The 24497-nt window shown below is 47.5% G+C and overlaps 1 protein-coding gene across 8 annotated transcripts in view; it reads left to right on the forward strand.

Annotated features, from left to right (window-relative positions):
• Ccdc13 (coiled-coil domain containing 13) overlaps positions 1-24497 on the forward strand; it is a 55722-nt gene that overhangs the window by 13469 nt on the left and 17756 nt on the right. For 5 of the 8 annotated variants that reach the window (XM_047530823.1, XM_047530826.1, XM_047530827.1 and 2 more), the window contains exons 2-12: positions 2608-2833; positions 4640-4788; positions 9236-9378; positions 11066-11155; positions 14938-15054; positions 16246-16350; positions 18496-18657; positions 19342-19518; positions 20995-21201; positions 23073-23212; positions 23753-23836. In XM_047530823.1, coding sequence (XP_047386779.1) covers positions 2613-2833; positions 4640-4788; positions 9236-9378; positions 11066-11155; positions 14938-15054; positions 16246-16350; positions 18496-18657; positions 19342-19518; positions 20995-21201; positions 23073-23212; positions 23753-23836 — 1595 coding nt within the window. In that variant the 5' untranslated portion in view covers positions 2608-2612. The remainder of the gene's footprint in view (positions 1-2607; positions 2834-4639; positions 4789-9235; positions 9379-11065; positions 11156-14937; positions 15055-16245; positions 16351-18495; positions 18658-19341; positions 19519-20994; positions 21202-23072; positions 23213-23752; positions 23837-24497) is intronic. The other 3 variants (XM_047530829.1, XM_047530828.1, XM_047530825.1) reach the window with 3 other exon arrangements.

Below are 24497 nucleotides of genomic sequence, written 5' to 3' on the forward strand. Positions count from 1 at the left end.
GGGCATCACATGGCAAGAGACAGGGAGTGTGTGTGTACATGTGTCTCTTTGGTCTCTCTCCTTCTTCTTATAAAGCCACCAGAATTCAGTCATGGGGGCTCTACCCTAATGGCCTCATCAAATCCTAATCAATTCCCAGAGGTCCCACCTGTAAACACCACAGTCAGATTTTAAGTTTCTATGCTCTTAGTACCTCACAATGAAGATTACATTTCAGCATGAATTTCAGGGTGACAAACTATATTCAAACCATAGCAGGTTGTGTGATGTGGCTTGAGGTTGTTTTAAGACAGGGATGCTTAATACTCTCTATGCATTTAAATCGTGAGACAGCCAGTTATGGTGATATACACCTGTAATCCCAGCGACTAGGGAGGCTAAGGCAAGAGGATTGAAAGTTTAAGGCCAGCCTCAGCAATTTAGTGAGACTCTGTCTCAAAATAAATATATCAAAAGAGCTGGGGTTGTAGCTCAGTGGTAGAGCACTCTTGGGTCCAATTTCTCACACTAGAAAAAAAATCATGTGACAATATTAAGAGTTCTCGGGTTTGTACTCTATTATTCCTTGTGAAGTTCAAACAGACAAAACATCAAGAATGTATAAGGAACTCTGACTACTCAGTTATAAAACAACATAATTTTAAAATGAGCAAAAATGAATAAACAATCACAAAAGAAGTAAACACATGAAAAGATGTTCAACATAACTAGTCAGCAAAGAAATGCAAATTAAAACCACATTGAGATACTATTACATACCAACTAGGAACAGAGAGCCTGACCACACAAAGTGTTGACAAGAATGTGGAACAACTGGGGCTCTCCTACTCTGCTGGTGGGAATGTAAAAGGGCATAATCACTCTGGAAAACAGGTTAGCAGTTTTTCAGAAAGTTAAAAATATAACTGGCATTTTCACTTTTAGGTATTTACCCAAAGGAAATAGAAACATATGTTCGCATGAATACTTTCTTCTTTGGAATGTTCATAATATCTCAATCTGGAAATAACTCAGGTGTCCAAGGACAGTTGAAAGTATGAGCAAACTGTGGTTTATCTGTACAGTGTAATACTAATCAGCAATAAAGATGAACAAACTAATGATACAGCAATATGTATAAATTTCAAAAAGGTAGTGTTGGGTGCACACACACACAAAGACACAAAAAACTGCTATATGACAACAGTTAAGTGAAATTTTCGAAGAGGCAAAACTGTAGTACACAAAAACAGACCAGGGTTTGCTTGGGATTAGAACTGGCAGGAACACTGGCTGCAAAGGGGCACAAAGGAACCTTTAGGGGGCATGGGAATATTCTTTCATTGTGGGGGTGGTGGTTCACACAGTATATATATTTTTCAAAACTCATTTGTACACACAAAGGTATATTTTATATTGTTTGTAAATTATACTTCAGTAGAGCTGGTTTAAAAAAAAAAAACAGACAAAATTGATCTTCAGTAGCAAAGCTGAGAGTAGTAGTTGTATCAGGAGATGATTGGCAGGAGGAGGGACTGGAAATGCCCTTTGCCTCGATTTGGGTGGCATAGGGCTGAAGGAGGAGCATTTCCTTTGTCCTCTGAAGGTTTACTGAAATAAACTGAGAAGAGACAGATTAAACAGGAGAAAAAGGTATGCAGATTTATTCAACATACACAGGAAATCCCAGGAGAGTGACTGCTTGCTAACCTAGTGAGGTTTACCTGCATAGACCTTTCTTCCTAGGGCAGAAGGAATCGGGGAATGTAGGGCTTTTAGGGAAGATGAATGGACCCAGAAGACAAATTATGTTGTAGATGATACTCTTTGGAATTGAAATGAGCCTGAGACAGACAATATCTTGCAACAAAGTCGTACTTTGAGATAATGACATTTCAGGAAGGGGATGGAAGGCAGTTATAGTCTCTTTGGTAGACTGTGTCTCAAGGTGAATAAGGTCTCATGTCAGCAAAAGCCCTTTCCTGTGTCTGTGGGGGAGAAGGAGGACCAAGAGATGGTGGGGGCAGGGGGATGGAACAGGCCTGAAAGATCTTGATTCTGAAACATTTTCTCCAACTCATCACGTTCAAAACACCACAGGTGGGGGTTTCATTTTCTAAGCCCCAGCAGTGGGTCACCACAGAAGTATATACCTGGGGAAAGAGTCGCTGGACCGTGTATTCAGGCTTTATGCACTTTACTGTATGTGAATTATACCTCAATTTTAAAAGAAAAAGAGTAATGATGCCAAGCCTCATTCCTAGACATTGGGATTTAGTTGACCTGGGTAAGGTTCCAAGCATTCTTCTATTTTAGAAACTCTTAGGAGATTCTAATGTTCAGCCAGAGTTGAGAGCCATCAACTTAAGGGACAGGCAGACATCTTATCTACATAATGGGGAGCATCCTGATGCCATGTGCAATCTGGTGGCATGTCCAGGGCTGGGGGAGGAGGCTCAGCTTAGCTTTGACTTTCAGGTGATTTGAAGTGAGAATGGGGCTCCTGAGTATTTGCATGGACACACATGCAAGCTCAACAGTGAACTCCAGGGTTGGGGCTGCAGACAGAGGTGACTATGTGCTGTGTACTCAGTGGAGTTTGTTTTAGGCTTCTTTTCTGACTCCTAGGCAAGATGGCGGCCGACGAAGGCTCACAGGACACTTTGAGGCTCCAGTTCAAGGCGATGCAGGAGCTGCAGCACAGAAGGTTACAGCAGCAGATGGAGAAAAAGAGGGAAAAGGAAAAGGAAAAGGAAAGCAGAGATGATGATCAAAAAGCATCTGTGGAGATCTCTGATGGCCTCAGCTTTCTCCACACAGAGGAGCAAAACTTGAAAAACATCTTTGAGCAGAGGTAAATGCAAGTTTGACCTCTCCAGGAACATTGCATAAGGTAGAGATGATGGGGGAGAAACAGATGCAGGCGTAGTTACACCATCAGCTCAGCCTGACCCAGTGTTGCCTCATGGATTGAAAGTGGTTTTGACACAGAGGTTTTTATTGAAGACTGTTGCATCTGATAAAGCTGTGCTCCTGTGAACATAAAGTAGATATGAAGTATATTTAAAAATCATTTTACAGTCAAAGCGAACATGTTTAAACTCTTTAAAGGTATGGTTTATACGTTGGATTTTCCTTTGCAGTCTTTCATGAAAACCATGTGTGTCTGTAAGAACCAGTTGGCTGACTGATGGTTTTAGATGATTGTTGCTCCAAATCCCATCTGGGACCATTCTGCTCTTCAGTTCATTCTGCTCTTCCAGTTTTCCTTTCCTCCCATATAGCAATGCATAAACACACCCTGTTCTAAAGACATTTTTGGTGGATTCCTGGCTTTTTTATAGTTGGTAGAAGAGTTGAAAGCAGTCCAGAATCTTCTCAGTATGTTTTACATTCCACAGTGTTACACAGATGCATGTGGATCTATATGGCTATTAGAAGCAGGAGACTGCACTGATACAAAATCTTCTGCTAGTTATTTTACCATGAAAAGCACAAGCATTGCTGAGCTGTCTCTGCTTCTGATTTTGCCCAGAGTCTATTTTCTCCATCTTCAAATTCTACTTTTTTATGATTTCTCATTTTTTTAAAGAATTACCTACTTAAAAATGCCAATTGGAAAAAAATGAATTGTCAATAATTGGGAAAAAAATATAGCTCCTAAATATAAGCTCTAAGTTATCCCAGACCTATTTCCAAATGATCTATCCCCACATCAGAAGAACTGGAATTACTGGAGACTAGAACCTTTTGTAAAATAATAATAGCAGCAGGAATAATAACAACGACTGCCACTTAATAATTACTGTAACCTACAAATATTTACTTTGTCAAAAACTGTCTCTAGGGAGTCTGTTCTCTGCCTAGCAGATGAGATCACAGGTTTCTTAGTGGTTTAGAATTCTGAAAGGAACCTCCTCGGACAACCTGGAATATACAGAATCAACTACCTGTTTTAATTTTCTGTCAAATTTGCCTGAAATATGGAAACCTAGCCTCAATCTAAGATTAGAAAATTCTTATTTGGTCTTCATGTGTGTGTGTGTGTGTGTGTGTGTGTGTTGCAAAAGCAATATCAAAACTTGTGCAACGCAGCTAAAGAAATGGAAAGAAAATTATAGCCTTAATTATACCTGCATTTGACAAGTTTTAATATAGCTTCTGAGGTCCATTCATAATGCAATAAATAATTTTTTAAAGTTTCAAATATATGATGGTGTTTGCTAATTTTTAAAATATTGATTTCTAATTTTAGTCAATTGCCATTAGGGAAAATGATCTCTATGATGTCTTTATTTGGAATTTATTAAGATTGCCTTATAGCCTACAATCCATTTTTATGCATGTCCCATGGATGCTTGAAAGGTGGGTAAATTTCCTGACTCAGATTTTATATCGCTGTCTTGAAGCCAACTAATAAACTACGTTTTTCAAACCTTCCTTCTACTTTCACCCATGTGGGAAATACCTGCTTAATGACTCAAACCTGAGAACAGTGGGTTAAAATCTGCTCAATTCTTCCATTAATTTATTTCCTATTTTGTGTAAACCAGTTCTTATCACCACCTGGTACACAAGTACCACAAGCCTGGGCAGGAAAAACCTGGTCCCTGCCCACCGGTCCCTAGGGAGGAGCAATAATTCCTCCTTTGCTTCACAGGGTGCTTGAAGATGAGATCCAACAACTTCGGGAGGAGCTCAGAGAAACGGTGGATGAGAATGGGCGATTGTATAAATTGCTGAAGGAAAGGGACTTTGAAATCAAGCACCTCAAAAAGAAAATGGAAGAGGACAGATTTGCCTTCACAGGTAGCTCCACCACTGTGACAACAGTCCTGCCCTGAAGTCCTAGGGAGTTAAGCCGCCTGCCATATTGGTTCCAGAGGGCAGGTGCCCAAGAAATAGTGCTAGGGATCAGTTGTGGTCACATTTGAAGAGATGCATTCCGGAAGGGAGGGAGAGGGTAGAGGAAGAGAGCAGCCAGGAAGGCCTGAATGCCAAGGAACAGTGGTGACAGCAAAGGCAGCAGGCAAGCATCCAGGCAATGTTGATGACCTGCCAGGGTCTCTATCATGTTCACAACATGTTTGGGATCTGTTTCTCTTTGGTGCTCTAACTCAGAGATCATGTCAAAGATGTTAAAAAAAAAAAAAAAAAAAAAAAAAAAAAAAAAAAAAGGCCCAGTAGAGGCAGATCTTAACTCTACAGCTTCTGCCTTGCCCCCAGGAAGGACATTGATCATTCTAGGAGAAGTTCCTGGGACCCAGCCACTCTCAGCAGAGTCTAGGCTGGACCTTGGCTCAGTTGGTGGAGACATTGACCCTATAGGTCTGGTGAGAACCTTGTAGGGCTAGGGATGACCTTGACCCTGTGGGTGTGAGCAGGACATTGGGCCTATGGTTATAAATTTGACCTTAGCCCTGCAGATTGGGTGGGGGCCCTGGCCTTCTTAGTGCTCTGTCATGTGTACACCCACTGAACATTTCCCACCAGGCTAATAAGCCAGAAAGTAGGTATTAGTAACTGTAAAGAGCAACAGGGCTGACCCAGCACCTGCCAATGTCACATCCTGCTTTTGAAAATAAATGTTCAGAACAAAGATCCAATCAGTCAGTGCAGAATTAAAAAGCAAGAGGAATTTGGTGTCCTAAAGCCCTGGTACTCTAATGCACCTCCTATTCTTTGGCCTTTTTTGTCTAAAACAAAAACCCCCGAAGACAAAGCTTTGGGTTGTAAGGATATACACAACCTGGCTTCAGACTCAACTGCTCCAGGGGCAGCTTATACTTTAACAAGGCTGTAGAGAAGCTGACGGGCTCCAGGGGGCGCAGGAGATCCATCTTCACCCCAGCAGACCTGGGAGGCAGACCTGGGCTGCTCCCTCCTCCTGGGTTTGTCCATTGTTCTTCGCCTCAAAGCCGCCTTGGCCAACTTACAGACTCCTTTATGACCTGGTCAGGATAACAGGGACTGCTTAAATCTAGAGAGAGGTCTGACTAGTTCAGTTCATGTTTTTAAACCGAGCCACAAGTGACAGGCTACGGACAGCTCATGGACTGTTTTCCTTTGACTGCATTTTCAAATATTTAGTGATTACAAAAATACGTTCTTACTTTTTTAGAGTCTACTTAGAATTAGTATTTTACCACGTCAGGTGGAATGTGGAAATGTCACCACATAGGTCCCTCTACCCTCCCGCTTACAGATTGCAGCCTTTATATGTATTATACCTACAAGTATTGGTAATTCCGTCACTGTTATAGCTTTGGTTTGCAAACATTATAAGTTTTAAAAATGTACAGAGACAAAACTAGTCTATTGTAGTTACCCAGCTACTAGCATTTCTGTTTGTCCACTCCCCGCCACTCCCATTTATCAGCAAAGGTACAGCTCCAGGAGTGGGACTGGCCTGGAGATAGGATTGGGAGACAATAGGGAAAAAAAAAATGATTTCTTTCACTCTGGGCTCTCCTTTCTGCTCTTTGGACTAAAGAGGGCTTCCCTTCAATCTTTCTGGTGGCTGGTTCTGGAATTTGTGCTGCCTGAGTCCTGGGAAAGAAATCATAATCCAAGAAACTTCCTGATAGATCATTTGTGCTTCTGGGTCTGGTTTCCTTCCCCAGTATACTTTGCTGCCTTTTACTTACAGAGCCCTTAACTGCTTCACACATTCTATCCAGGGTTTTTAGTTGTATTCAATGAGAAAAGCAGAGTGTGCTGACTCCATCTCCACCAGAACCAGAAGCCACATTACAATGGTGTTTCTTAAACTGCTAGTGTTGATGATTTTCCCAGTGACCCTTGAATATCCCTCTCTGCCCATAACCTGTTAAAGGAGCCAGGAAGCCAGTGTGCCCTCTTGATGCTCAACAGTTCCTGTCTCCCTCCAAATACTCCAGGGCTCCAGGTCTGTTCTGAGCCCTTTCTCCTGGTGTGTGCTGCTCCTTTCCAGCAGATATGAGGTTCTGAGGGCAGCTTTCCCTACCTACCCACAGCAGGCCTGGACTGCAGTGATTTGAAAACACCAAGTGCTACTATTTGCTTTCCATTGGTTGTTACCTTCTATCTTGTTCTGCAGCATATCATGGTCTTGTTAAAAAGCAGAATGTAGAAGGCGTCTGCCAGGCACCCACTGCTGCAGTTTCAAAAGCATTCAGAGACCTGCCATTGCACAGGTAGAGGAACTGTACTCCAGAGAAGGCAAGGGACTGCCGAGGCTACCCAGGCAGTCAGTGACCAATCTGGGCTAGCTCTCACTGCTTGCCTTCTGAGTAGCTCGCACAACATGCACCTCCAACCACTTCCCTTGCCCACTGCAAGTGGCCCTCCAGCTGCCATGGCCTACGTTATGTTCCTCAGAGTCTCCACGCACACCCCCATCTCCAAGCCTGTGCACTTGACTTTTCTTTGCTTAGAACACTCTTCCTAGTTGAGAACCTGCTTCCTCTTGGCTTGATTCCTTACTTCATCCATTCAGGTCTCTTCACGTCTAACCTTATCCTGGCTGCTCCATATAAAATAGCACCACCCCATCATTAACATTCCTTGCTCAGCCTCTCTCTATTTCATAGCACTTATTCCTCCCAGATCTTCTAATACTTATTTGTTTGATGTTTTATTATCTGTTTTCTCTACAGATAATTTACTATAATGTAAATCCCATGGGTCTCTTTTATTCACCACTGAATCCCTGAAAGGTTCATGTACTTGGTAGAAACTACTAAATATTTGCTGAGTAAATGTATGAATTTGTATTGATTAGATGGTACCACAAATTTCTGTATAAGAAACAACTGCATAATCTCAGCATCACTTGGCAATAATAATTTATTTAGCTCAAACATCTGGGAGTTAATTGGAGATCAAGCTTGGCTACAGTGGCTCAGCTTTGTTCCACCTGAGCTAGACCAAGCTTGGCTACAATGGCTCAGCTTTGTTCCACGTGTCCCTCTTCCTCCTGGGACTGACCAGTTGGCCTGGATCTGTTCTTGTGGAGATGGCATACATGAACAGAGCAAGCTTAACTACAAGCGAGTTCTCCAAGTCTTTGCCCACACCTCAACTGCTGGCATCCCATTGACCACAGCCCAGAGCCAGGCAGACATAGGAGGGTCGAGGACACAGAAAAATTGCATGACATAGAGTGTGGATTACAACCAGGGATGGTGTGAAGAACTGGAGCAATAAAACTGTCTCCCACAGAACTAAAACTCTACTTTCTTTTTTAAATGTTTTGTTTAATTTGTTCTAATTAGTTACACATGACAGTAGAATGTATTTTAACATATTATACATAAATGGAGTGTAACTTCTCATTCTTCTGGTTGTACATGATGTAGAGTTACACAGGTTGTGTAAGCAATCACATATGCACATGGGGTAATAATCTCCAATTCATTCTGCTATCATTCCTACCACCACACTCCCTCCCCTCCTTCCAATCACCTCTGTCTTATCCAAAGTACCTCAATTCTCCCTGACTCCCTTATTGTGAATTAGCATCCACATATCAGAGAAAAACTTTTGGCCTTTTATTCTTTGGGATTGGCTTACTTCACTTAGCATAATATTCTCCAGTTCCATCCATTTACCTGCAAATGCCGTATTTTCACTCTTCTTTAAGGCTGAGTAATATTCTATTATGTATATATACCACAATTTCTTTATCCATTCATCTGTGGAAGGGCACCTAGGTTGGTTCCATAGTTCAGCTATTGTGACTTGAGCTGACTGTGTCACTGTAGTATACTGATTTTAGGTCCTTTGGGTATAAACCTAGGAGTGGGATTACTGGGTCAAATGGTGGTTCCATTCCAAGTTTTCTGAGGACTCTCCATACTGCTTTCCATAGTGGTTGCACCAATTTGCAGTCCCACCAGCAAAGTATGAGTGAACCTTTTTCCCCACATCCTTGCCAACATTTATTGTTGCTTGTATTCTTGATCTTTGCCATTCTGACTAGCATAAGGTGGAATCTCAGTGTAGTAAAACTCTCTTTCTGATCTTATAATTTTCCTAGAACAATAAACCTGTCTCCCACAGAGGAAAGACTGTGGACTGAGGAAAGACTGAATCTCTAAGTGACTGCATTTCCTAGGGCTCTTTGGCACGTGGTAATTCTCCAAGGCCTCTGCCCTTTGTGACTATTTATTCCCAGCACTTTGGTTTTTAAAATCCTGGTGCTATTGGTAGTGTGGCATGAGCTTGATATGCAGACCTGTGTTTTTAATTGACCTCCCCATTTCTTTCATTTTAGGGAGTGTTGGTGTAGCTGGAGATGTAGTCGCCACCAAAATTGTGGAACTGTCCAAAAAGAATCGGGCACTGATGGCAGAGTCAGAGGTTGGGAAGATGAAAATGAAGCAGCTGGCCAATCGGATCCAGGAGCTGGAGCAGGAAGTGAGGGACCTCAGTCATTCTTCCTTTGGGGGGTGGGCACTCCTAGCACCCTGATCTATTGCTCTAGAGATAGAACTAGTTAGATGCTTTGGGTCCTTCTGAGGGGCTTGTAATTGCAGTGAGTTCCTCAGTAATTGTCACATCCAGAGAGGGAAAAGTGTGTCAGAAAGCAAGGGATCACAGACCATTGAGATGAAACCTGGCAGAGTGGCAAAGGGCATAGGCCTGGAGCCTGACTGGGTGTAGATCTCAACTCCAGCACTGATAGATTTATGACTGCAAGCAAGTCATAAACTTTCAGTGTCTCAGTGTTCTCCATCTGTCACATGGCAGCAGTAATTGTACCCACTCTAAGGCTTTATGAGAATTAAATGATTTAACATTATAAAATACTTAGAACACTGCCTGGCACCTAGTAAGCACTAGATAAACATTTGCTAAATAAATTCACAGATACCCTTGCTCATCAGAAGCCAGAGTCAGAGACCTTCCATCAGTAGATCTTGCTGATGTCCCTCTTCCTCTTTGTAGCCTCCTGCCCTCCCACAGATGATCACAAACCCCTCTGGTCAATCAAGGTCACAGCCCAAATGGCCCATGGTCCCTTAGGATTTAGGATGGATCCAGAGGCTAGAGAGATACTTCACAACTTCTCCCAGTGTAGCTGGGAAAGCTGAGGCTGCCAGAGGTTGAGAGGCCTTCTCAGGCCACACCACACATGGTAGTATTAGGCTGTATGCAGTTCTGGGGCCTTCCAGAATCTATGTCAATCATGACACTTGGCCTTGAATAAGAGCTTTTTTCTATGATGTATTTTTTAAGAACCATGTAAGATTCTCTGCTAGGCCCTGGAAGAGACTGTAGGGAAGGATGGCCTCCTAGAAAACAGATCAACACAGATTTGTGCATAATTTTAAATAAACCATGGCAGAGGTAAAGGAGGGCAACAAGTTGACAGGGAGTAATGGCCATGGCAAAGAGACGGTGATGGCCTGGACCGTAGCTACTTAGAGAGATCACAGAGTCTACATGAGAAGGTACCAGACTCAGAGTGGTGGGGAGGAGTCTCCAGGTAGAGGGCTCAGCAGGCACAAAGGCCCTGAGCAAAAAGAAGACCTGAAAGAAGACCAGTATTCTCAAGAGCAGACCCAAGATGAGGTCAGAGAGATAGGAGGGAGGGTCATGCCTCTCAGTGTCAGATAGGGTATGGTCTTTGTGCAAAGAACAATCAAGTAATAATTAAAGAGTCAGTTGCTTGGATGTCTGCAGCAGTCTCGCCATGAGGCCATGAGCCAGTGTGGTGGGCATCTCTGTATCTCTGCTTCTGTTACCTCGTCTGAAACCTGAAGTCCATGATTCCTTTGTTCTCCACTCCTTGGCTCTAGATAGAACTCCAGGAGACAGATTATGACTACAGCATTATTATTTATTAAGTTATTAGTGAATCCTTAAACTATTCTTACAGTACATCTGGGGAGTGGGGCAGGCAATCTTAAACCCTCTCCCATCACAGAGCAGTTAGTAAAGGAGAATTCTTCCATTAATGATCCTAAAGTGAACTGAAAGGACAAACCACTAAGATAGGTAACCACACATCCAATAGCACCAGAGCACTTCAGCACTCAGAGCAATTACACTGAGCTGTGCAATTGTGGAGCAGAATTAAATATTAGGTTTTCTTTTTCAGCTGCAGACAGCCCTGTCCAGGCTGCCAGCCAAGGGGTCCACCGATGCAGGAGCCAAGCCACCAAGGGCCCAGCTGGGAGACAAAACTTTGGTATGAATTCTCTTCTGTACAGGGGAGTGCATGCGATGGCCATCACCCGGGGCCTCCCCTCCTCCACCAGAGCAGAGTCTAGGTGCCTCTGCCAGGGCCCACCCACACCTGTTGCTGAGGCAGGGGCTCATTGTCTACTACTGCAGCCTCAGAGCTGCTGTCAGGGAGCCATAGGCAGTGGATGGCCTGAGGTCACGATACCCTAGCTGCTCACACAAGGGCAGGTCTAGCTCTGATTCACTCCCCAGAGAGGAGGGGTGGGAGAGGCCTCAGGCCCCTGGACCCCTAGAACCTCAGCACCAGGAAGGAAGACCTGGACTAACTGGCCTCTGCTCTCAGTCCAGTCATCACCTTTACAGCCTTCTCACTAGTGAGATCCAACTCTACCTGGGCTCCTCTTCTTTATGGGGCAATTCATATTGTGAGGAGTCTTGCTTTTGCAGAGCTCCAAATCTACAGGGTAAGAGTGACTTTGGGGAATGGGGACTTGTTCCCCAGATCCTATTTTTACTAAACCAGCACACAGTCCATGAAAGCCAGGAGGCGGGGATTGTAGCTCCATGAAAGGAAGCCAACCCAGTTGGTTGCCAGGGGCGGGTAGCCCAAGCCAGACTATAAACAGCATCGGTCTCAAGAACATCCCAGGAGGAGCCGGCTGTGGTGGTGGTACATGCCTGTAATCCCAGCTACTCAGGAGGCTGAAGCAGGAGGAACATAAGTACAAGACTAGCCTCTACAACTTAGTGAGACCCTCAGTCACTTAGCAAGACCTTCCCTCAAAATATAAAATATAAAGGACTGGGGGTGTAGCTCAGTGCTAAAATGCCCTGGATTCAATCATCTGTACCAAAAACAAAAACCTAATATCCCAGGAACACTTGCCAGGGTTTTCTTGAGAAGCCAGGTCAATTGGTAACAGGGAGCTGAGTCCAGAACTCCCTGTTCAGTGCTCCCTTTCCTGCCCCATCTGCCCTGTTGCAGGATCAGTTTACCTCAGTCCTGTCTTGAGGACTCAGTCCCCCTATGTGAAGTGGGGTGCATGTCCCCTTGAGGCTAGCCTTGTATAAACCTGTCTCATTGCTGGGGAGGCAGGGACTGGACTGAGTGTTCTTCCAGTTCTTTCCTGACTCTGAGGGACACTGCTAATCTGCTCCTGGTTTATCCAGAACATTGAGCACCTCTATGTTCCCAGGAGAGCAGCCCTGGATGAGAAACTGTTCAGTCACCTGTTGAGCCTGGTGGGATTTTCTGAGCCCTGCAGCACAGGAATCAAAACAGGGCCTCTGTCCCCAGAGGTGTCCAAGAGGGGAGAGAAGTATCCATGTGAAGGAAGGACATAGACAGGGCCCTCAGAGACAGTCCCAGGGCTCTGTGTTCACAAAGGGAGTGCACCCTTCATGAGAAGTAGCTAGAAGAGAGACGAGAAGGGCCTTCTTGAACTTGATTTTCGTGGTGAATGGGAAGGGCCTTCCAGGAGCACAGTGCAAGCCAGAGCCTAGGCTGGGAAGCACTCAGCCTTCCCTTTCCGTTTGCTTACCTGGGTATCAGCTGGATAGCCTTTGGGCTGCAGCCCAGAGCCCACAGCAGGGAAAAGGAACGTGAGCCAAAAAAAAGCTGGGGTGGAGTCACGGATGGAGGGATTCCTCGGAAGGTAGCTGGAGCAGGAATTTCTACTCAGTTCTGTGGCCTTGGGCAGGTGGGGAAGTTTCTGACAGAAGAGTGTGGGGGGGATGCAAGCCTCAGTGAATCCACACTATGTGTTTTCCCTGCCCTCTTATGATCAGAGTGAGAAAGCAAGCTTTGGTCCCCTTCATTACACTGTTGGAGTGGCCCAGGCTATCACATTCTGGCCCCGCCTCTAAAGTACATTCCTGAGTGGAGTTGACCGCCCTCTGCTCTGCGTGGGGCTGCATGAGGCTGAGGCATGAGCAGCCTTGGCATTGTTTCTTCTCCCAGATTGCATTTCAGTTATTCCCTTAAAGGAAATTGCCCAGGATGACTGCAGATGTGCAGGTCCCCCCCAAAGCCTATAGAATTTCACTCTAGGCAGAAAGATATCCAAAATGACTTTGAGGCAGGGTGGGCCCAGTTGCCCAAAGGGACTGGGCCCTGGCCTAGACTTCTCCAGATCACCATCTGGTCTCAGTCCACTTTGCCAACTGTCCATGAGAGCTGAGAAAGCCCCCCCTTGCATTGCCCTCTGTCAGAACCTGACGTTGATAGTACCCTTTACTTGAGTTATCCCATCAACCCTTGCAGGTATCCAGAAATGAATATCATATGCCCCTACTTTACAGGTGAGCACACGAGGCTGAGAGAGCATCATTAACCAGGATCCAGATCCATCTCCAACTGAGTGCTAGTTCCATGCTCTAAGAAGACCAGAGGCTGCAGGGTCATAGCAGCCCCAGGAGAAGCCCCTGTGTTCCCTCAGCTCTTAGCATCAGGGCTGCCAGGACCACTGGGGCTCATGACATGAAGATCTGACAGGCAGAAGCAAGTGTTGCTTCCCAGCCCAGGACAGATTCAAAGCCACACATTTAACAGGCGAGGAGACAGTCGCCCAATAGCAATGAGAGGGAATGACAGGCAGCCAGACATGCGAAGGACACAGAAAAAAATGTGTTTTTTTACAAAAGGATATACTTGTATTTCATGTTTCCTGTTCGCAAATTTTGTTCACACTGGTTATTCGTTTTAGCCAGATGGTGGTGCTGTGAGAAAGCAGGACACCCATCCATAGATGGGAAACAGTACCATCAGGGTTTCTGGACCATGTGTCCACGTAATTTCTTTGACTGCTGGTTTTCAGTCAAACTGTTCAGAGCCTCTAGGGTCCACACAACTTCCCGTACTATCTTTCATAATGGCACTCACAGGAGATTTTGTTTGTACCTACCGAAGAAAGATTAGAAAGCTGTTGTACCCTCACCCTGCTTTCCAGAAGTCCAGCCCCCTGAGTTTGTTGGGGCAGGAACAGAGGGGCCCAGCACCATTGCCTGGTGATACTCAGTCCACCAACCAATGTAACTGCTGCCATGCTGGCCAGCAGAACAACAGCAGCAGCTGTGTAAATTGGGAAGATCGTCTAGGGCAGGGGCAGGACCAGGGTTCTATTCCTACTTATGTCACCCCCTAACCAGCTGTGTGCCCAAGGGCAAGTTACTTTCCCTTCTCTGGATTTGATTTTCATCATTTATGGAAGGAGTTTGAATGGGCTGATTTTGGAGGCCTCAGCAACGTCTATAGAAGACAGAAAGGTGGCCAGCACATTTGAGAAAAATTTGTAGCCAAATATTGCAACATTTGCATCAAGCATTATTTTTTAAAAAAGGAAAAAGACATCACTAAGCGGCCCAACAGTCAGTTTCCATGGTTGCTGCAGCTTTTTAAGTCTCAGAGATGGAGTGTTTAGGGGTGAAACCTGGTCCTTTTTTCCTGTTCAGTGAGCACACTGCCAGAAGAGGGAGCCCAAAGCCCCTCAGCTGTTAGAGACAAGGCCCAGACCGATCAGTCTGATTCTGGGAGAAGGACACCCTGAGTTAGGAAGGTCATGGCCCTCCTGTCAAGTTAGAGTGGCCTTCTGTGAATGAACAAGTTCCCTCCCTCTTCAACGTGCAGATGGACTAGCTGTGATGCCATCTCTGAGCACAGTAGAGAGTCCATGCCAGGAAGTGCCAAGAAGTAGCACGATGCCTGGTGCAGACTTGGGTAAATAGGGACTGTTTACTATCACAACTCAGGCAACAAGTGACTATTTTCTTCCTCTTCTTGCCAACCAGCCAGAGACCCCAGAGGTGAAGGCCCTGAAGGACAGGCTGGCGACCATGAACCTGAAGATGAGTGATCTGCGCAACCAGGTCCAGTCTGTGAAGCAGGAGCTCCGGATAACCCAGAAGGTCTTTCAGAGCCTGGGTTCAGCTTGGGACTTACTGAGGACTGGGGCTGGCCTTGGGAAGATCATGCTGGCACACAGTGTCCTTGGTTCTGGAGCAGGGAGTGCCCTGCCAGTGAACATCCTGCTTGCTCTGGGTCAGCTTCCAGATCTGGTACCTTCTTTCCAGGGTTCCTTGGTACAGTCCCATCTGGTGGACGAGGTCACCTGCTGCCTGAGGGTCATTCCTTTGTGGTGCCTGCCCAGCTCTGGTCTAAGGAGGATAACTCTGTCCACCCAGGGGGACTCCTTTAAGCCTTCCCTACATTCCCCACACCCTAATAGATCCTAGGTCTCTACTTAATAAGCCACCATTGACTCAAAATTCTGCCAAGACCTTTTTCCTGCCCTCTGCTATCTGTAATATTAGAAAATGAATAGGTGGTTTGTGTATTAAAGGCCCCTTTCAAATGAAAACACTCAGACTTGGGGCACAGGTCCTAAGGGCCCAGCTGGTTCATTGTTTATTTTTATTTATATAGTGAATTCTCTGGCATTTGTCTTCCCTGCTGGAACCTCTTAGACCAGCCAAGATTTCCAAAACAACATTCTATTGTGGAAACAAGTGCCAAGGACTTGGTAAAGTGGTGCACAGAATGGGATTTCCTGATGGGCTTCAGAGGGCTCAGGTCGCAAGCTGGAGTGTGTGCCTGGACACTGCACTTCAGTAGCCACAGAGTTGGGCCCCTCTTGAAGCACAGCATCCTCAAGTGCCACTCCAGCACTCCTCCTTGCTTCACTCAGATGGCCACTGGTCAGTGGCTTTTCATGGAGGCCAAGACCCTGTGGCAATGTACTTCCTGTAGCCATCCAGACTTCTCTCAGTTCTAGTTGACAGCTGAATGGGTTAAGGAAGCAGGTGTTGGTCAGCTTTGTGGTCCTCTCATCACAGAATGTGTCACAAGCAAGGGGACCTACTGGTCATTGATAGCAGCTCCTGACGATGGCTCCTCTAAGCATCATGAAGAAACTCTGGCAATGATGAATCTGCCTCTTTCTTGGGAGAGTTGACTCAGGAATGTGGCAAACCAGCCTTTAGGGCTGTGCCCTGAGGTGGGGGGGAGGTGTGTGGTGAGGTTCTCCTGGGAGCTTTTGAAGATGAAGCCATGTCTGGTGGGGCCCTCTTGGCCACTCTGAACTTGCTTCCTCATTGCAGGTTTTGGCCAGTGAGGTTGGGGAAGATGTGAACATCCAGCAGCTCCTGTCCTCTCCTGGGACCTGGAGGGGAAGGGCTCAACAAATTCTTGTTCTGCAGAGCAAGGTGAGCATGTCATCACCCCAATCCTGGCCCTGAACAGAGGGTTTAAAATGCCCAGAGACCTGTGCTAGAGACGCGAGCACTCAGAGCCCCGAAGGCCCTCCCATCGTGCAGAGCACACTCTCGGGCCAGTGTCTTACATTCTCCACTCAGCCTGATTTTAATTTGTTATTTAATGAACAAGCACTTACATAACACCACATGCCAGGCACTGGCGCTTAGTGAATGCCGATGCCTTTGGTTTGACTTCTTTTTCTCCAGGCATATTTTTTCCTGGTTCACATAAGTTTGCGTGACTGTTGTAATTGTAGGCTTTTTCCAGTTTCATCCAGATGCTTGTTGTCTTTTGAAAGTTTTCATTACCCAATAAAAACTTTGCCTTGTCTCCTTCTTTGTTTTCTAAATATTTTGGAGCAGATTGAAGGAGGCTGAGAGCAGGGACTCCAGAGCTGAACAGCTTGGATTCCAGCCCTGCTCTCCACTCACCAGCAGGGTGACCTCATGCAAATCCTTCCTTCGTGTGTCTCAGTTCCTCATCTGCGCGTTGAGGATAATAACTGCACCTACCCCAGTTGCTGGGAGGAGTGAATGAGTCCATGATACCAGAGTACTAGGCATAGTGCCTAGCCCAGAGAAAGCCCTGGACAAAGATTAGCAGCACTGATTTTCCCTTTTTACCCTTAAATTGAGAAACACAGGAGAAGGTGTGTGATTTCCACTATTTGCCAAGCACATCACTTTCATTCCCAGCAACATCAGGTTCATGACTGTTGACTTTTATTCTCAGGGTCTACTGTGGGATCCTTGAAGTCAACATGAAGGTGAAAAAAATAATAAAAATAAAAAAGAAGAAGAAAAAAGAACAAAACTCTAGTGCTGATCAGTGCAAGGCCTTGGGATTCAAGAGACTGAGTTTGAGTCTGGCCTCTGTCACTGCTCTACTAGTCTGTGACCTCAGGCAAATCACTTCTTTTCTGTGTCTTAATTATCCCACCTGCAAAATGAAGTTAATAATACTGTCCTTGTAGGGTGTCATGGGGTTAAATGAAATGATATTTGTGAAGCACTGGGCACAGTGCCTGCCCACCATCAGCACTCAACAAATTAGTTATTATTGTTATCAGTAGTATATTAAATAAGCTAACTGGAGCTACCATATAGTGCCACGTGAGGGCACTAATTTGTGCTCTAAAAGCAACACTCCTGCCCTTCACCAGTGATCCTAGTGACTCTTGCTTCCTTTCCTGGCTTGTGGTTTACCAACTTCCTTCCATCATTTGGTTGCACTGACATGGAAACCAGTATAAGGGCACTAGGAGTTCTTTGCTTAAACCCCATTGTGATAAAGTTGTCATTCTGTGAGATGACATCTACCTGCTACCTGTGAGAGCCCGTGTGTGCTGAGCTCTGTGTTGAGGGCTTCACCTAGGCCATCTTGGGATTTCTCCAAGTTGTCTAATCCTAGAAATCACCCATAGCCTATGTTTAAGTTGAAGATTCCCAGACCCTTGCCCTGGAACTCTGATTCGTGGGTCTGGAGTGGTCCCCAAGATTTGTCCTTCCAGGAAGAATCTTGGAAATTCCCAGATTCAGGCAAGTTTGAGATACTGAATCCTCACAATGACATTATGCAGGGTGTACCCTTAGGCCTGTTTTACAGACGAGGGCATTGGGATGCAGAGAAGTTAAGTAACCTGTACTTAAGGAACACCCCAGTAGGGATCTGAGCCAGGCTCTTCACTTCCAAACCCTGCCGCCCTCTGCCGTTTCTCCTGCCAGTGGTCTACCCTCTCCTGGGGAGCACATCCACTCCATCTTCAGTGGGCTGTCTGTCAGGCTTCTTCCTTGTACTGAGGGTTGCCTTCCTGTCCCTCCAGATTGTTGGGGCCATACATCTGCTTCTTTCCCTCAAACAGCCCCTCAGAAGTGGGGTGATTTTCTCACCTTGAAGTATGTCTTTTCTAAGCCAAACCTCTTGAGTGTCTTCCTGTTTTGCCCAAGATAACAACTCAGATCTTTCCATTCCAGGATCCCTCATCTGGGGCTCCCACAGGCATCTGGAATGGTGGTTCCACCTTCAGGACCCATTGTACCTCAGGTGCTAATCTGACTGCAGACACATGGTAGAACAAGTTTTCCCACCCTCAGGTTCGAGAGCTTGAGAAGCAGTTGGGACAGGCCGGGAGTAGGTCTGCTGCAGCAGCCAGTGATGAGCTATCTATCTTCCCAAACCCAAAGAAACTGTCGGCACAGGAGAAAAACCTCCTGAGGATCCGCAACCTGGAAAGGGAAAAACAGGAAGGCTGGGAGGTAACGCATGCCCAGTAAGGAGGTGGGGTGGACTCGTGAAAGATCATCAGAGTCCTGTGAGGGCCTGGGCATTCCCCATAGGCCGGAGATGTCTGAGGCCTTGGGTCACCTCTCTGTATGTTCCTCACTTCCTATACACCCAGCTTTAGCTGCTGATTGGGGCTTCACCCAGGGCCTATTCAATGAACTTTGGGCAACCCTGATTGTAAAAAGGAGTGGGGAGGAGGGTCATAGCTACAAAAGTGAGATAAGGTTAGATGGGTCTCAAAGGAGGAGAGAGAGTTCCAGGCTAATAAAAGAGATGGGCAAATTGGAATCGGCAGCAGAGGCTGCAGCTCACTGGTCAGATTGGGGATGTTGAAAATCTAACTCTGTCAGGTTTAAGCAACAAATGAAAATTATTGGCCCATGTAAATGACTAATCTAGAATTGGCCTAGCTTCAGGTATGGATGGATCCAGGGACTTTGGATCTTGTCTTAGTATACTCTCTCCTGGGTTGACCTCACTTGCTCCCATGGGAATCCCTGATAGTCCAGGCATCTCTACTCCAACCCAGCCCACACAGACAAAGGGCCTATCTTTCCCAGCCCCAACCCCTGCCTCCCCAGTGAGTGGGAGCCAGGGACCAGATGTGCCAAGGCCCCACCCAGACTTGCTGCCCTGTTCTTGCTTTCTAATTACAGAAACTTGCTGGGGAGCGGGATACCCTCCAAAAGGAGCTGGAAGAATTGAGAAAGAAGTCTGAGGGTGTGAAGTCTCGAAACAAGGTGCTGTCGAGTGAAGTGAAGACCCTCAGGAGCCAGATGGGGACCCTGGTGGAGAAGGGCAGACATGATGATGAGCTCATTGATGCCCTCATGGTATGGCCCAGTCACTCCGGCAGTGTAAGAGCCAGGGCCTGGTTCCCAAAGGATGAGCCACCAGCCTCCCAGACACCTGAGACCCAGCCCCAGCAGCCTGAGTGAGCCCTCCCTCCCACAAAGGGCCACCTGCATAACCTAGAGGCATCATGCCCAGATGGGCCGCAGCACCAAGGCCTTGCCCGGGACAGGAGCAGCTCAGAGGGGCTGCCTGAGGCATGAAGAGGGCTGGGATGGCAGTACCCAGCTCAGACCCTTGGCTCTACGGACCCTAAAGGATAAAGAAATGGATGGGGGGAAGAAGGAAGAGATGGGCTCATACCCTGGGTTATTTTTCATCAAGGAATTAAGCTGAGGGGCCAGTGCAGATCCTTGCCTGTGTGATGCCATGGAACCCTCCCCTCTGGGCACTTGATAATGGGTGATCCTAGAGTCATGTTGTGTAATCCCCTTCCACGGATGGGGAAACCAAGACTCAACGTGGTCATATCACTCATCCAAGAATGCTCAGTTCAGCTCAAACCAGGTTTATCTGACTACAGAACTGTCCTTGATTAGCAAGGCCACACTGCTTTCCTGACCCTACAACCTGGACTTTTCTCTCTGGGACCTGAAGGACCCTTAGAGTTTGATGTCTGAATTCTAAATTGTGCCCACTCACCCCAGGGGTGTTATGCCTGGCTTACCTGGGGAGCTGATGCTGACTCAGGGGCCATCATACAAGGGACTGTTGAACAGAAAGATAGGCCTGCCTCTGTCCGTACCTTGCTGTGTGTCCTGAGGCCCAGGGCATCCCCTTTCTGAGTCTCAGCAACCAGTTTTTAAAATAAGGTACAGGGCTGGATGTCCACTGAAGTCCATGCATGCCACCATCCTTTGTCACTGAAAATGACATAACAAGAGCTATAAATCACTTTTCTCCACTCACTACCATTGTGTCCTTGAGGACAACAGCAGCCCCCCCTCTCTTCCAAATCATTGACATTGTCCTTCCTGTTGGCCCACAGGCAGGAGGCTTCTGCCCCCATCCCAGTTTCCCTGGGGGCATTTTAAGGGAGGGGCTTCAGCTAGGTGCTAAGAATCCCTGAGAGAGTCTAGGTCCTACCTCCAAAGGTGCTTTCCCAACCCAGTGGGATCAGGCTTTCTTTTACCCAAATATTTGCCCTACTAGCTGAGGAGCCACCATCTGAATGACTTTCTGTTGTTCTCAAGAGCTCTTTTGATGTCTTTCTCATCTTAGGGAGAAGGAATTTAAGGACAGAAGAAGGGCACCTATCTGTTTTGAGCCCTACTGAGGGAAGGCAAGGAATGTGTTCCTGCTTCTCAGTGGGACAGTTAGTGTCCTACCATTAGGTTCCCAGTGGGTAGGAGAAGGGGTGGGTTGCTCCGGGCAGGGAAGCAATCTCCCCTTATCCTTCCCTGCCCAGAGTAGCCTCCACTGACCCCCATCTGCCCTCCTGCTTGCCCACCGGCCAGGACCAACTGAAGCAGCTACAGGAGATTTTGGGCAGTCTGAATCTACAGGAGGAAAAGATGCGCACATCCCAGCACCAACTGGACCAGAAGCTCAACAGCGAGGCCCAACAGAGCAGCAGCCTTGTGGCCCAGCTGCAGGCCATGGTGGCCGAGCGTGAGGCCAAAGTGCGGCAGCTGGAATTGGAGATCGGGCAACTTGGTGTGCAGGTGAGTAGGGTGCTGGCCTCACCCCAGCATCCACTTCCCGGCCCTGCTAAGTCCATCCAGAATCTGGAGAAATCTCGGCTCCTTCCATTTCTTTCCACTTGCCTTAGGCAAGCCACACCACATCCCTCCTGGTGCTACTTTGGCCACCTACTTCCATCTGGTTCCCTGTCTCATTCCACACAGAAACCTGGTTGTGTGCTTGTTCTGCCATGGCTTCCCATCACCCTCAGCTTTACCCTGTCCTCAAGGATGCAGGCTCCCAGCGGCTTATCCACCATCTAACTCCTCACATGGCCCTGCTTTCTCCTCACTCCAGGACTGTGCCCGGCTGGAAGCACACTCCTCCTTCCTCAGCTGCCTCTGTCTGGCCAGCTGCCCCTCAGCTATCAGTTCTTGCCTAGTCATGAGCTCCTCCAGGAAGTGCCAGCCCCCCAGACTGTTGCGTGACCCTCCCAGGCACTCTCCTAACTGCCAGCCCTAAGCTAAACCTTTTCCCTCTGAACTCCCCTCGAGGGGGCACAGCCCAGGGTACCGTGGTGCCTACCCCTGGACCAGCACACCGTGTGTGCTCCATGGCAGGTGCCTGAGGGCACAGCTGGGCTGCTAGGAGTCTGGCACCCCCAGCTTGAGGGCTTCTTCCTTTGGTGCTAATGCTGTAGGGAGGGAAATCAGTGGCCTCTGGGGAGAAAGATTTCTGTGACAGGCATGCAGATCCCCCAGTGACAAAGGAGCCTTACAGCTTCTGGCCCACTAAAAGGTTGACTGGCATAGCCAAAGGTGTGTCGCAGAGCAACCCTGTCCTTATTTCCAGGGACCCATGGTCCAGTCAGAGGTATGAGAACTCCAGAGGCCCTTGGCCCAGCCTCAGGCTGCCGCCTGCTGACCAGCCTGGTTTGTCCTATAGCAGTCCATCCCCACTGCCACAATAGCCTGGACCACAGGACTGGCCGTGGTAGAGAATGCTGAGGCCCTCAGGCCTGAGAGAGAGCCTGGAGCAGGAGAAAGGCTGGGAACAAAGTCTGTGGCAGGGAGGGGGCCCATTGCCTTGTAGTCCTCACCTGACTTTCCATCCCCAGCTTACTAGGGAGGGACGTCTGAGGGTCATGTGGAAACGATCCAGAATCCTCACCTCACTGCTCTCCTTGCTTCAGCATACAAGAGAGGACAGATCCTACCTCAGATGTCACCAGCCAGTTGGGGGCCAAGCATTACCCACAGACAAGATGGCACATGTTGCAATTTTCTCAGAATGACTGGGAGTGGGGTCATGCCAGGTTGTTAGGAGCTCATACCACCTGTCCGCTCCTTACTGGCGGCCTGACCTCCTGTGGAGGGGCCTCTAATGTTCTTTCTTCAGCTTGGCCCCTCCAGGTATCCAGGAAAGGAAGGGGTGGTGTGAGGGAAGGGGACCTAGAAACCCAGCCTCCATCCAAGGCTTCTAGTCCTTGCTGAGGCCCTGCCAAACTTTCTGGCTTCAGGTGTCTGGAAGGTCCAAGTGTTCTAACTGTCAAAGGGGGCTGGCCTCAAGTCATACCTGGCATTTATGTGTAGCTGCCCTGAGAAGGGGGCCTGCTTGCAGACATCAATCTTCAACCTGCCCCAAGTACAAAGCTGCGCACCTCCCTTTGGTACAGCTTCCTGGCCTAGCTACCATGCTAATACCATGTAGCTCCCTTTCTGAAGAGAGGCATTATTAGACATCATTATCATGCAAGTAGTGTCTTCACCACACAGGCCTAGCTTTTCACTTTTGAAAAGAAGCCTCTTTCACTTCCCCTGAAAGCCCCGAAATGGAGCCAAGAACCCCTCATGCCTTTTCCAGGCCACTGTGCCAAAGCCCTGGGCATTGAACCCACATCTGTCCTCTACAGTATCTTCAGAATAAAGGAGTGGGTGAGGAGTCCAGCGGGCCTGAGGTCCTCCCAGTCCACAACAGGCTCCTAGAGGACCAAGGTCTGGCCAAGTCTCCAGCCTCAGCAAGCAATCACGTCAGCAGGCTGGGATCTTCTCGGTAAGAAAAAAATGTAAGAGGGATTGGAGAGCAAATTATTAATTATTCAGAGGAAAAGTTGCTTCCTGCTGCCCCTGATGGGAACCACAGGAATGATTTTAAGATGATCAGGCTGTTGTTCTTCTAATACGTGGGCCTCTCCAAGAACATATGCTCTGCATCTGCAGGAACAAGCCAATTAGGTCCAGGTTTATTAACTCAAGAGCATGCTGGTTAGTGGTTGCAGCTCTCTGTAATGGCCTCTCTGATCTGGCCTCAGAATGCATCTGCTTCTAGGACCCCCAAACAGACTTGCAATGGATTGCTCAAGGCTCTGATATCACCAGGTTCTATTTCATTTTGAGCAAGCAAGAATTCTGGAAAGAAGAGCAGCATATCTACAGGGCCACCCTGCCAGGGCTGCTGCAAGGCCCACACTGGTCACCTCCATAGGCTTCCTGGATCCCTGCTAGCCTTCATTCTACCTCACACACAGAGGTGAGGCCCAGCCATGCCCAGCCTGCCTTTCCCTGCTGATGGGTCCCTTCTGCCTTTGCACAGCTCTGTGAGCAGCCTGGGCCACACGCTGGTGGAATCTGCTCTCACCAGGCCTTCCCTGTCCAGTCCCCACAGGACCTTATCCAGGTATGAGCCCATTAAAAGGAGGGGAAACTAAGGCCAGGCAAAATCTAGGGGGTCTTCCTAGATTAAGTAAGGATGTGGAGGATCAAGGAAGTTTATGCTAGTCCCAGTTGGTAGAGAGTGCAGCTTCAGAACTGGAACCTTGGCCTCTGGTTGCCGGGCTGTGTTCCTTACTGTAGGAGCAATCTCTCTGGGCCTGGTTTCCAGTACCTTCCCTGGCCTTCTCTTCCTCATGGAGAATCAGTCTCTAGAGGGAGAATTTCACCTCACATGGGTTCCCACTTTAAGTCACTGATATCCCCTTAGCTCTGGGCCTCTCTTTGTTGATAGAATCAAGCCTTGGGGCTTAAATGGGTCTTTTGTTCTTACTGCCAGCTTATAGACAAAGGATGGTTTTGTCCTGCCTCTGAGTCCTGTCCCGAGCCCTGCCCACTGTCCACTGGAGCCATGCTCCTGCTTGTCAGTACACCCCGGCCCCTCAGGCAGGTCAGCTCAGGTTCCAGGCGAGGTCTCCAAGTGGGCTCCATCCCACTTCTGACTCTCTGTGTGGCTGTCAGCATGTCAGTCCTCTCTCTGGGTTATGATCTTCCAAGAAGTACCTGAGACACTTCTGGCCTGACATCTGGACCAAGGTCAGCCCTGCAGTTGTCCCACCCATCAGGCT

This window comes from Sciurus carolinensis, chromosome 17 (genome assembly GCF_902686445.1).
Source record: "Sciurus carolinensis chromosome 17, mSciCar1.2, whole genome shotgun sequence".
Taxonomy (NCBI): domain Eukaryota; kingdom Metazoa; phylum Chordata; class Mammalia; order Rodentia; family Sciuridae; genus Sciurus; species Sciurus carolinensis.